Source organism: Abrus precatorius, unplaced genomic scaffold (genome assembly GCF_003935025.1).
Source record: "Abrus precatorius isolate BTA unplaced genomic scaffold, Abrus_2018 Scaffold10, whole genome shotgun sequence".
Taxonomy (NCBI): Eukaryota; Viridiplantae; Streptophyta; class Magnoliopsida; order Fabales; family Fabaceae; genus Abrus; species Abrus precatorius.
Window position 1 is genome coordinate 22,508,429 of NW_020874292.1, and position 14,111 is coordinate 22,522,539.

At 25.7% G+C, this 14,111-nt stretch overlaps 2 protein-coding genes across 2 annotated transcripts; both read right to left on the reverse strand.

Moving 5' to 3' along the window:
- Window positions 1-286: 286 nt before the first annotated feature.
- On the reverse strand, window positions 287-1,311 carry LOC113852059 (F-box protein At1g61340-like). The gene is made up of 4 exons (XM_027482317.1): window positions 1,197-1,311; window positions 808-1,021; window positions 598-672; window positions 287-493 (listed from the first exon to the last, which is right to left on the reverse strand). The coding sequence occupies exons 2-4, from the start codon at window positions 976-978 to the stop codon at window positions 287-289; spliced, it is 453 nt and encodes a 150-aa protein (XP_027338118.1). The 5' UTR covers window positions 979-1,021; window positions 1,197-1,311.
- A 6,324-nt stretch (window positions 1,312-7,635) lies between these two features.
- Window positions 7,636-11,228, reverse strand: LOC113852888 (putative FBD-associated F-box protein At1g61330). Its single transcript, XM_027483285.1, has 3 exons — window positions 10,103-11,228; window positions 9,708-9,872; window positions 7,636-8,261 (listed from the first exon to the last, which is right to left on the reverse strand). Exons 1-3 carry the CDS (start codon window positions 11,009-11,011, stop codon window positions 7,911-7,913), a joined length of 1,425 nt encoding a protein of 474 aa, XP_027339086.1. The 5' UTR covers window positions 11,012-11,228; the 3' UTR covers window positions 7,636-7,910.
- Window positions 11,229-14,111: the final 2,883 nt, after the last annotated feature.

Here is a 14,111-nt window from a genome sequence, read left to right on the forward strand (position 1 = left end):
CTCCAATTTATCAGAGTAGAAGGGTCAAATATTGCCCTCCGAACAATGCTAATCTCTTTTCTTTTCTTTTTTTATTTTCTGGTTGCCTATCTATAGATGTACAGAAAGCTCTACACAAGCCAAAGGAATCTTCAATGAAGGATTGGAAGAAATGGCTTATGAGATTTTATTAACGTGTAAAAAAGGCTAATGGCAACGTTTAAGTAAATCTATTCACAATATTTAAATGTAATCTTCTATTAACAATCCTTATCTCTAATCGTTATCCACAATTGCCCTTCCTTGCTCACTGTTCTTCATCCCCCGAAGCAAACAAGGTCGTTGAGATGCCAGCCAGCCTTTTCCCTCTCCACCTTGACTTTGATTTTATCAATGGTGCGTTTGGAGGTTCAATTTCCTGAAAATTTGGATCGTCCAAATCAAATGGATTGTGAAGAACAAAAGTTTTTTTTGGTGTGCTATACTTAAAATGCAATTCCTTCACAATCCGAGTCTGCAATAGCCAAAAGCCAACAAGTCCCAGTTAGATTAATGAAATTACAAACACAAGCCAACCAAACTGAACAATGCAACTGGCCTTCTTCTACTAATACTCACTGCTTTTCTGATAGTTTTTGACACTTGAACAAGCTGCTCCAAATCTTGATGGTCTACACCACGCAGCACCTGTATCTGCCATTCAGATTTCAGAATACCCACCCAGAACACAATTAGAAATAAAACTCATTGAAAATCAAAATCCAAGCTTGAAATTCACCTCACAGAAATTACAAAAAATAAAATAAAACTTGAAATTCCCATAATTACCATAATATCCAGAGGAAGGGCTTCAAGTGGAAACGTGCCAGAGTTCTGAGAGATTCTGCAGCTGCAAATTCTCTTAGCATCACGAGGAAAAGCTTCAACATTGTTGGAAACAACGACCCTCTTCCTTCCTAATGTCCGAGTATAAGTATAATCCGGAAGCCCAATTGACATATTCCGAAGACAAAAGCACAAAATCTCAGATGATTGCTGCAATCTGCAATAAACGATGGCCAAGAACATCTATTTATTAGCCATTGCCACAAACCCATGAGGGAATCAATAAGACTATGAATTCGAATGTGGTAAATATCAATACTTTCCTTAAATAGTTTTCAGGAAAATCAATAAAAAGTGGAGAGAAAATTTGAAAAGATAGACATTGGACGAACCAGTTCCAAATAGCAGGTGCAAAATTTACGAGGGTTTCTTTTTCCGCTTCTGAAAAACGCTTGGTCGTTACCAAAGGAGGAAACCAGAAGTTGAAATTTAAAGTAACATATTGAAATTTAAAGTAACAGATTGATAGAACTCCACGATTGGTTTAATAATTAGGACAAAATATAAAAACAAACCTTCGTATATAAACCAACAAAACTTGCAGTTTTTTAAATTTTATATTTAAATAAAAAAAGTGGAGTAAGTTAACTACGTGTGAAACTTCCAATCCCCCACACTCGTGACGTGTTGGCAGCTAAAAAAGGCAACGGAGAAACTAGCCGTTAGACGCGGTAACAGATGGATCTGACGTGGCAATTTGGTCGGCCGGAGTCGGTGTTGTCGGTACCTTCCAGAACACGTTCTATGTACGTGGACGCATTCAGATGACGACATGTCACCGCAAAGATCAGAGCCCTCCAACCAATGACATAGACACACGTGTTGGAATCCAAAGTGGGAGTTGTCGTTTATCGATGACGATGATGAAGAGTGGACCAAAGGAGTACTTGTGTCCTAGGTTTGTTTGACCACCATTCTAAATACGCGGCTGGCGGCTGTGCCTTCTTTTATTAGGTTCTATTCAAAAATTTCAAATATTTTTCTTTTTAATTTCAGTTTCAGAAAATTAGGGTTAAATTAAACGAGTTAAATTTAGAAATAATCAAAATATTATACCATATGTAGATTCGGAGATAATGAAAATCTGTATTGCAACTCTAATTGAATTTATGTTAGATGTGTACAATTTTTATACACATAAATATAGAAAGAAAATATTTTATCGATATAAATATAAAATCAAATTAAATGTTTAAATTTATTGTATCTTAATCCTATTATATATTTTATGTTATGCCAATATGCTTAGGTTCGATTGATAAAAAAAAAGGTTCAAATATTATAAATAAATAAAAATATAAACATCTTATATTTAAGAAGAAAATACTTATTTTTAAAATTTGAAAATATTTTTTTGTTGAAAAAATTAAAATATAAATATTTTATATCTTAAAAACGATTTCAACTTAAATAAAAAATTTGTAAAATAATTAATATTTTATTTTGTTTTAAATATTTAAAAAATAAGTATCAAACAATGGTTAGGATCCTATCAAAACGAGAAAGATAATATCATTGTATTTTTTTTTATCAAATGGTCCTATTATTTTTTAAAATAAAAATATTTATTAATGTACACTTGCAAAGTATTTTTATTAATTTAAATATCAAAATATCTTTTATAAGTACACTTTTTAATATACAGAGGTTAAGTAATAAAGTCATAAAATAAAATCATGATTTAAGTTCTTGAAATTCATGTAATAATAAACAGAAATATATTTTCAATTTTAAAATAAAAAAATATTTTTAAATTAATTTTTTTTTCAAATTATATATTTTGGATTATCCATAATAATTTTATTACTCGAATATGGTTACTTTCGGTAAAAATAATCATGTTCTGGACCAAAAGTTATGCATTTTGGATAGTAGATTTTTATCAAACACTTTTTTTAAAAAAAATAGATATTAATTTATTTTTTTCACAATTTATAATTTAAAATTTTTCCCTTCATATTATTTTATTTAATAAAAAATATTATTAATTAATTAACTTCTATATTGTGAAAAAAATTAATAAAATATACTTTTTTGGAAGTTTTTCAACAAAAAAAATACTTTTAAAAGTTACTTCTCTTTTTTTTTTTTTGTCAAGATATTTTCTTCACATTAAATTTTTCAATTTAATGTTAATTTAGAATTTGAAGTTTTTATAATTTTTTTTATGCAATATTTATCCCTTTATTTAATATGATAGAGTACTTTTTATATATAATTAAAAGATTTATTTTTATAAAATTATTAAAATTTAAAATGAACATAAATATATTTTTCTTATATATTAAAATATTTTATTATAATTTAATTATAACAATATAGTACACAAAAAAATAATAACTTTTTAAAAAATTCCAAATAAATGGAGTCAAACACTTCTTCATAGTTTTTCCCTCGGTTACTTTATGGATCCTCGTTAAAAAGAAAGTGGCACACATATTATTAACTCATCATCTTCTCGATTTATTTTTAACGTACGTCACTACTTACAAACTTGATAAAATTAATTTGTTAATAATTATTTATTTAAATTTATTTTATTGATTTTTTCACTTTAGCACAAACACAACCATATAATTTGATTTAAGGACGGTAAAACAAGTCAATCAGTCCAGTTCCATCGTGAACATGTTTAAAAGTAAAATAATATTATTCAAACACTCCGTTTATGTGTTTATACCTAACACTGTATGCGGAAGAGTGAAGTTTTAATTTAAATTTTTTAAAAATAGATACTGATATATACTACGTACGGTGTAAACACCTAAACAATGTGTTTAAATAGCATTATTTTTAAAAGTAGATTGATGGGTTGATCTCTAAAAAGAGTAACAAATAAATAAAATTTTATTTAAATTTAATTAATAATAATCAAATTAAAAATTTTAAGTGAAATACAAATCATTGGACGTGTATAATATTTATATATGTAGATATATAAAAAATATAATATTTAATAGATAAAAAATATTAAAAAAATAAACATTTAAATTTTATAAATCTTAAGTATATATTATATAATTTATGTTATATTAATATGCTTATGTTCGATTTAAGAAATGTCATAAAAAATTAAAATCTAAATTTGATGCATCCAAATAAATGTGAAGTTGAGAACTTTTCATTTTAGTTGTAAATTGTTGGTTATGCAGTTTTAGTATTTACAATTTTAATATCTTCACTTCTTTTATAAAAAAAAATAAGGTTAAGATAACTTTTAAAAAAGTTATCAAATACTATGCACTGTTAATTTTAATAGAATGGTTAAAAATGTATTACAAAAAATTGATTATTTAAGTTAAATTTATGAAAATATACATTAATAATTTCATATTTTTCTTCTTTCTCAATTTGTGAGAATTATAAGTTGAAAGTTCATATTTTTCATCGGTCACTGATACATAATTTGTTGAACAATACTTAATACAATTACCAAAAAATATATAGATTTCAAAATCAATAATATAATTATGCAATTGTTTCTTTCGAATATCAGTTTTCAATTTTTTGTTCTTGTTCTCTTCTTCCCTTTTTATTTGTTTTCTCCTTTCTCTCTCTTTCATTCTTATCTCGTAAAGGATTTGCAAATGACAAAATATTTATCCAAAAAAATATAACACTAAAAAATTTAAAAAATTTAGAATCTTATTTATGTTTCTCCTTCGTCATTTTTCTCCTTTTTTTCTTCTTTTATTCTCATCTCATTAGCATCATATACTTTCTGCATCAGTTTTCTAAGAGAACTAGCGTAGAACTAGTTGCGTAAAAAAAATAATTTTTTATATCAATTTTCTCCAGATAACCAATGTAGAAAGTTAATATTTTTTTATAAAAAAAAATATGTTCTGCATCATTTTTCTGAGAAAACTAATGTAAAAGTAGTTGAGTAAAACAAAAACTTTCTATATCATCTCTCTCGAGAGAGAACTAATGTATAAAGTATTTTTTATAAAAAAAAAAAAACTTTTTTGCATCAATTTTATGAGAGAACTAATGTAAAAAAGTTACATTTTTAAAAAAAAATATATTTTTTTATGTTTTTATTTTTTTCTATTTTTGCTTTTTCTCAACTACGTTTCATATTCTTCTTGACTTTGTTAGAGGTCTTTCTCTTTTTTGTGAGATTTTTGCGACCATATTTCAACATATTTTTTGAGATTGAAACCAAGTTTCAATTGATAGGGCAGTGCATCTGATTCAGAGGAAATTGTGGAAGAAGCCACAGAGAAAAACAAGGAAAGACCACATGTTGAGTTTTAATTTTGGCATTAGCAACAACAACTCTCTTCTTCTAAAAATAAATAAATAAAGTTTTTGTAACCAAATTGCAGAATAAATAAATGAATTGAACAAAATCATTGTTGGGAGCAAGATAAACAAGAAAGATAAAGAAATATTCAATGAAGAGGACAAGGAGAATTAGGAAAACTCATTTTTAAATAAAGATAAAGAGGAAAGAGACGAAGAAGAAGTAATAATTTACTTATTTTTTCTTCATTAATATCTTATTCTCCAATATAGTTATGTGATACTCTTGATTTTTAACTTTTTTACTAATTAATCTTAACTATTCATTTTTTATTTACAAATATTGACGGTTTAAAATTAATTACACTTTACTTATTGAAAAGTATTGTTTTAACTTTTTAAAAAGAAGAGATGATATTAGAATTTACCATTGTTGACAAGTTGTTTTAAATGCTATTTTACAAGTTTGATGAAATATAATTTTGACTTGGATACTTGTCAAAAAGCATATGTAACTTTTTTCTTATGTGCTTTATATTTCCGTTATAAGTTAATGAATCAACTTTTGAACAGCAATAAATCAATAATGATAACTTTATTTTTGGATTAAAAACTACACCCAATACTAAAACAACACTATATTTTTTTCAGTATTTCTTAAAATTCAATCATTCTTTTAACCATATTCCTCGTAATAATGTCTTCATATATTAAGCTTCTTCATAAAAAAATTTGGTGGGCAATAAATGGTTTAATGCACTAGCTAGATTTTAATCTTGGAAACCTTGTTCGCAGGCATGGAGAAGCATGCCAACAATTACATTAATCAATCTTACATTCTATGAAAATTTATTAAATAGAGTATCAAAGTTTAACACCTAAATATTAATAAAAATCTTATATACGTTTGTACACCATGCTGAATGAACACAAGTTTCAATTGTAATATAATTTTAAAGAGTTTCAAAATTCTCATCTATCTGTTATCTAGCCCATCCAAATTAATCCACTAAAATAAGTAAAAAAAATTAAATTATATGTTTAGTCTATATAATTAACATTTATTTATAAATTAATTTTTATATATATTATTATATTTTAATTCATATACAAATATTTTGTTACATTTTGATCTTTATCAATATAATTACTATTAATAATAAAAGTGAAGAAAATATTATAAAAAACTCATAAAAACTAAAACGTAATTTTTCTTTTAAATATTAAAACTACCTCATAAATATTTCAACTATAAAAATTAAATGTATACTTCAACAAATTATAATTTTTAAAAGAATATATTTTTTTAAAAACATAGCAAACCAAAATTAATAAAAAAATATAATATAATTCAACCTTATCTTTATAACATATTTAATAAACTTATAAAAAAATTTACTTAATTTTATATTTTATCATTTATCGTACTTTTTGTTATATTTTGATTCATATTAGTGTAATACTCTTGATAAGAATGATTAAATGTGACAAAATATTCGTATAGAAATTAATTTATAAACGAATGTATATTGACTATAGAGAATAAATATATAATGTAATTTAAGTAAAAATAGCTTACACCAGCAAGAAAAAATGACAAGGTTAAATAAAAATTTTAATATTTTTATGATTTTTCTAATTTGTACAACATTTTATAAAATAATAAATTGTATATAGTTAGTTTTTATTGAAAATTATAGCATCGAAATATAAATATACATTATCAGTAGAAAATTAATTTTGTTTGGTTTATTGTTGGCAATAAATAAACCTCGAAGACTGATCAGTGAATTGATTTTGTTTTGTTTATGACTCACACATGAAAAACCATTGCAATTATATAATTTAATCACGTCAAATTTAATCATGTCGCTTTCAAAATTGTATAAGATGCACTGTAAAATTCATCAATTCTTTACATTTTTAATATTTTGTATATTTGGAAGGACTTTCAATGTTACATTAAACATAGATCTCTTGAATTTATCAAGATCTGACATCTAATCTATCTTACATTGATCCTGACTGAAAATTATCACATCCATTCAACTTGTAGTAGAAATCGTCCAAGTTTCGTTTTAATCATTAATTTGTGTTTAAAAGTTAATTTAGATTGAATGAGACGATAACAAAGAAGCAGATTGCCATAGTAAAAAAAATGGAGAAAAACAAATGCACCTTGCCATAGGATGAGAAATCGCTTTAGTGACTAAAGAGAGTTCACAATCAAGTTTAGCCTTCGAAAGTAAAATATTTGAATGGATATATTGTTGTTCTTTTAACTATCACTGTTACAATGGATCAACTGCGCAGAATTAGCACTTCACCATTAAAACACCTTCAATCAAAACCCCAGAAAAGACTACAAGGGTCAAGTATATTTTACTCCTGTGTACAGACATAAAGTACAAGGCATGTAGACACGGAAGGGAACAAACCCTGTGTTCTACATCGTACACCATTTTCTACAAGCATAAAACAACCTGAATTCTTGTGCTCATAGCTGTGTATAATGACTCCTTTTCCTCTCCAAAAGCAACTTCGAAATCTAAATGAATAACTTCAGGGTAGGTCTAGCATTAACTTAAAATTATTGGATCGCAAAATTTAAGGATTAGTTTCTTTGTTTATTTGAAATATAGGGTAATCCTTCAATCTTTAACCTAGTTTTAAGAGAATATTTACTTACACCCAAAGTTATCCTTCTAACCACACATTACTAATTATCTTACATTTTATATTTTTATTTATTCAAACAAACACATCCTTAATTACCACCTAAACGGTGATTGATCTCATCAGAACCAACATTTTGGATGGGATGGAGTAACTTCCCCTTTGTCTTGAGAATGCTCATATAAAACTACTTTTGCTGCTGGCGAGGCTTTCCAACTGAGAATAATATGTTTATATTTGAGTTTATCTTCTGAGTTCAACTTAGTACGGCCATTCTTTGGTGTGACGAAAATCAGCGTCTCCAAAGAGATTGCTCTCTGAAGAAGGATTTTCACAAATTCAAGTTCAGACGGCAGAAACTTGAAGCCCTTCAGCTTAACATCTTTTAGCCGATTAAAGTCACTAAATTTGTCAATGTTAGGCTTCTGATGCAATTCCCAGTACGTTCCACAATCAAAATTGTAGTCATTCAGCTGCAAAATGTGTAAAGAAATTGAAAAAATGCCTTTTTTATTTTAATTTGACTTTATTTATCTATTATATATATATATATATATATATATATATATAATAGATAAATAAAGTCAAATAGAATAACTTTAAAAATTAAGCGAGAATGTTTAAATTGTTTTAATTCAGGTATAAGTTAAATCTTGAACTTTTATCTTTTTAATTTAATGTCATTTAATATAATGAAATATTTATTATTATTATTATTATTATTAATTAATAAAATATTAAAATTTATTATATTTAAAAATAATCATGAGATTTATTCTTCTGAGTTTTACAGAAAGAAAGGCAACAAGAGATAAACGTTGATTACACAAATAAGTGATACCCATTGACCCCCAAAAAAAAACAAAAGTGACACCCCAATGTCCAAAGTAATTAAGTGGTTATTTGAAGTGTTAAAATATATTTTATACATTTAGTTGTAAAATATACAAACAAACTAAAGTAAATAAATAACTACTATTAAATTAAATACAAATCAGTTAGAGAAGAGTGATATATACGTAATATATAGAATAGCAAAAAAGTTCTAATAAAAAATAATTGAATCATACATGAGATGATTGTATATAATCAAAAGTCACAAGGATTAGACAAATTATAAAAGACTAGCATAATATACAGGATGTTATAAATTTAAATCACATTATTATCATTGTAAAATAAATAGTTATGATTCAAAGAAACTAATAAATTCAAACTTGTGTATTTATATGCAAACATAATGCTTCAAAAGTATTAGTTAAAATATTAATAACAACATTAATTAATAAAGTTATATATTTATTTATAGAATTTGACTTCAAATCATATATAAAAATAAATGTAATAGTTATATTAAAATAAATCTAATAATATAAGAAGTATTTTAAAAATTTCCAGAATTAATAATCAAGTTATATATGGCATTACCAAAAGTACATTTTTTAAAACAAGTGCAAGGCTCTAACTTCAAATTAAAAATAATGAATTTGAAAAGGTATTAAAATTTTATCAAACGAATAATAACATATATTACTTATGGTTAGGACCAAACATACTTATCATTAAAATTTTATCCATGATTAATTCGGAATAATTTATTATCCGTAACAATAAATTTATACACATTTTTTATATAGTAAATTTATACTGATTTTTATTAATAAAAAGAACAATCTTATTTGGGATTGATAAATGGAAATCGAATGGTATAATGCTTCCATCATTACCGGGGAAATTAACCTTATGATCTTTTAGGACTGAGAATTGTTAATTCAAAATAAAATGCACCAATAGAAAAATATAACCCATTTTCCTAATTATTAACGACTCTATACACCTTCCGATTGTTAAATCATAGGAGTATCAATCAGAAATTAGTAACTGTTAATTATTTGAGGATGAATTAGTAGTATACTTACATCGATTATCAGCTTCTCCAGTTTAGGGCAGTGCTGGAGAAACATGAGAACATCGTATGGATTGCAAAAAAGTCCCCCTTCCATGAACAACTGAAATTCCGTGAGATTCTCCAAACAGAAATTTGCGTCTCGAAAATACCCATTACGAACCCTAGCAGCCATAGCCTGAATCAACATTTTTGTTATATAAAAAAAAAAGTACGTCATCGTCAATCTATCAATGAAAATGTTTCATAAACACAAAATTAAAACAACAAAAATGCCTTTAATTTCAATTATACTTTTAAGATACATGCAATAAAAACTATACTAATTAAAAACATATACAAGGTATAATAAATGTAGCAAGCATTATTTGAAAAGGAATAAAATAACAAAGATTAAATGTCATATACCTCAGGAACTAGAGCTGAAGCGGATAGAACCTTGACATGACTGATATCAAGGACAAGACGATCCACCAGAGAAGATGGCAAATAGCTTCTGTAACTAGCAGGTTCAAAGTTGAAGATCGCCTCTTCCAATTCAACTTTGTTAAAGAATCGGATACTTACTACGTACCCACAATAGAACATAGAACTTAGGGTTGGGGAATCGATCACAATCTCTTCCAAATCAGCGCAACAAGAAATTTTCAACACCTTGAAACGTCTGTGGTTCCTAACCTGGATATACGCAAGGCGAATTACAGAGCACTGAAACAAATCAAGAGTCTCAAGCAACTTACAACCGCACAACAACGTCTCAAGCTTATCTTCTGGGAGCTGAAGCTGCCACAGAACAAGTGTGTTCAGGAATTGCATGCTTGTGAGGACAGGTGGCACTTGAAAATCGCAGTAGACAAGCTTTAAGGTTCTCAATGATTTAAGGTTGTCGATAGAATCAGCTCTGAGGGTAAAACCGGGTTGGAAAAAGTAAAATTCCAACTCTTGTACTCCCTTGTGGATGCAAATTCGGAGCCACTTTTGGATCAACTCTTCAACCCCAATCGGATCAATTTGGAGCTGAAAAACTTGGATCTGATCACCCTCATGAGAATCAAAGTGGCGATCCACCAGTGCAGTGAGGTCGTCTCGGTTATAGCGCAGAGAAAATTCTCTACCAAAAACGAAGTTGCGATTGAGACGCCATGATTTTTTGAACCTCTTCGACACAGTGGAAGCTTTTATTGCCTCTACGAGGGGTAAGAAAGAGAAAACATTCTCCAACACGTCATCTGGAAGATTAGCAAGAGGTCTCTCCTCTGGGCTGAGTGAGACCCCTTTGGCTCTCTTTCGTTTGGGCTTTGTTTGGAGCCTCGGCATTGAGAAAGCAGTGAAAAGATGAAATTTTTCTCACTGAAAAATCAGTTTTCCATAAAACTAATGAACGTACAAGGGAATGTATAAACGATTGGTTCTCATGTGTAAACCATTGAACCAAGAACTTGATGAAAAAATGTAGGGGCATTGGAATTTATACTCCCAAATCACGATCATGAAATTTATTAAGTTTCCTTTTACGTAATTGGGTTTTCTGAATTCTGACAGTTCTGGCTTTTTTGGAAGGTTTGGTTTGGAATGAAGAATGAAGAATGAAGAAAAATATATCCTCTCACTCTCTTTTCTCTCTCTAGGAGTGATGTGGGTCGATTTTAGGTGGGTCAGATCTAAAATTAGTTAATTATATTTAACTGAGTTGTTTAAAAAAATATTTAATTTTATCTAATTTTTTATCGATTAATTCAGATGAGTATATTGGATAACTCAATAAATAGGTTGGTTAATTCAATTAAGCCTTATGTTAGGCTTTAAAAAATTTTAATAAAAATTATTGTTAACATACTGTTTTTTTTTTCTTAAATTCTATATTAGATTTTATCAAAAATTTGAGAATAAAAAATTATTTTGTTAAAAAAAATATTTATAATAATTTTTTAAAATAAAAAATATATAACTAATAGTAAGTTGATTTTAAATTATCATTTTATATGATTATTTTACTTAATAAAAAATAATAAAACTGAGAATAAAAGTTATAGTAAACATATCAATATCTAAATTAAGATAAAAATAGTTCAAAATATGCATCATTACCCTCTTACACTCGTTCCACTGGGAATCCCTGGTCAAACGGGTGAAACGACATGTCCTTGAGATGAGGTGGATGTCGTTTCACATTTTACATGGTGGCTGGCTAGTTATTATTACGTGCATGCTTTTGACCTTGGTGATTCATGTATACTATCAACTAATGCCCACTTAATTTGAATAATAATTAAAATCAAAATTTCTCAACTTTACTTGCTTTTTAATATTGAACATGTTATATTGTGATTAATTTAAACACGTTATTTTAATTGCATGGTTTCAAATTAATTTCATTAAAACTTAAAATAAAAAACAACATTAATTTGTTTTTTTTTTTTTTCTTACTGATTAAGTTCGAGAAATATCTGTTTTATTTAAAAAACATTTAGAATCTTAGTGGTCGTTTTGTTGATATATAGTGTATAGGGCTAATTTCACATTGCAAGTAAAAAAAAATGTATCTTAAGCAATAACTCCGGTGAGATGAACGCAGACTTTGTAATATAGAAAAACAATAAAGCCCATGGAAAAATTCGTAGTAGTTGTTATCTATGCGCACTACCTAAAAGAAAACGTTATTTATTGATAATTTAACTTAGATTAACCTTTATCAATACTAGTAACTAGGTTGTGAAATGTAGATATGTTTTATTGTATATATATATATATATATATATAATAAAATTAGTTTAAATAATAATTTTTTTAAAAAGCATTTTGACTTGAATAGTATATATGAAAATGATAAAGAATTAATAAAATATAATTTATTTTAAAATAATATTTTTATTGTATAGTTTTGAAAAAATTGAATTAAATGTCAACAATAAATATATTAATAACTATAAATTCAAAATATGGGATTCAAGTAAACACCAAATTTAAGATAATAACTAATAAGAGAAAGTTAAGTAATAAATTCAATTTTTAAAATTATAAAAATATATGAATAAAAAGAAAATTTATTACGCGAAAAAAAGAGTGCAATTAAAATAATTCCACTAAGGCTAAATTTTCCAAATAATAAATTCTCATTTACAATATAAAAGTTGATTAGATTTATTTTAACAAAAATTATTCTGTTAATATAAATATTATGATTTTATATTAATATTAATATAATACAATATATCAACAAATATTTTCATTAGCAAAAATACTTAATATATACTATCAATTTATCAAATATTAGTATATATATTTTTGTTAAACCAAAATTTTACCAAAAAATTATCTTACTAATTGATTTTTTTTTTGTTGGTAAATGATAATTTTTTTAGTAGCAACAACCTTTTTTTTGCATTGTGCTAAAAAAATTGGTTCACCAGACAGCCAAACTGTTAAGAATTCGTGACGTGTAACAAGCTTTTGATGTAAGCGATTTTTATTTAAAAATAATAATGATTATTATTATTATTATTAACAATTTTTTTGGTGAATCATTAATAAGATGTTTAAGGATAATAACCAATTAATTTTGTTTAAAAATGAAAAAACTACTAAGTGTGAGCTTTGAAAAAAAAAATCAAATAAAAAAGAAAAAAATAATTTAATTAATTTTTTTCTCTTTTGTTTATCTCCATTTAAATATTAAATTTAATAATAAGGAATTATGTTAAGAGACAAACATTGCCAAATAAGGGAACATAAATATATAAATATTTTTATGAAATGTTAATATTTAATTAAGAGTTGAAGTCAAGGGAAAAAAAGACAAGATAACTAAATTAATAGATAATAATGATTGATAATAGACGCAACAAAAAGTGATAACTAATTAATGATTTTTTTATTTATCGTAAAAAAACATATAAAAGAAAACGAAAGGTTTTTATATTAAGAAAACATTTAATGCATAGAATTATACTCTGTCAACCATTTTTATAAATAATTTAATTATATATGACAAATTTATAATGTTTTTTAAAATATTTATAGCAAATAATTAAATAAAATATGCCTATAGTAATAAATGATTAAATTAGTAATACATACATTAAATAAATGAATATATCTATGTATATAGGTAATTGGTGAATTTCTCATTAACACAAATTTTACAATAAATAAAAGTACCAAATTTTGAATAATTAATGAATTTAAAATAATTCTTTATTTATTATAATTTAAAAACATATTAGTAGTTATTTTTTATAAATAGAGCATAATAATGTATATTTTATTTAATAAAATTTGAGTTCAATTGACACTTAAGTATTTTAGAGAATTTTTAATATGACTATCTTTTATGAAAATAATTTGAGCCTAATTTCTACTCAGTAGTTTATAACTGTCGTTTGCATACAGTACGATTTAAATACAAGGAATATTACTA

Coding starts and splice junctions, on each gene's coding strand:
- LOC113852059 (XM_027482317.1), bottom strand. CDS start 978: ATGTCAATTGGGCTTCCGGATTATACTTATACTCGGACATTAGGAAGG. Junction 673..807: donor CCCTTCCTCTGGATATTATG/GTAATTATGGGA, acceptor TCTGAATGGCAG/ATACAGGTGCTGCGTGGTGT. Junction 494..597: donor CAAAAACTATCAGAAAAGCA/GTGAGTATTAGT, acceptor TGGCTATTGCAG/ACTCGGATTGTGAAGGAATT.
- LOC113852888 (XM_027483285.1), bottom strand. CDS start 11,011: ATGCCGAGGCTCCAAACAAAGCCCAAACGAAAGAGAGCCAAAGGGGTC. Junction 9,873..10,102: donor CTTCAGCTCTAGTTCCTGAG/GTATATGACATT, acceptor ATGTTGATTCAG/GCTATGGCTGCTAGGGTTCG. Junction 8,262..9,707: donor TGGAGAAGCTGATAATCGAT/GTAAGTATACTA, acceptor CACATTTTGCAG/CTGAATGACTACAATTTTGA.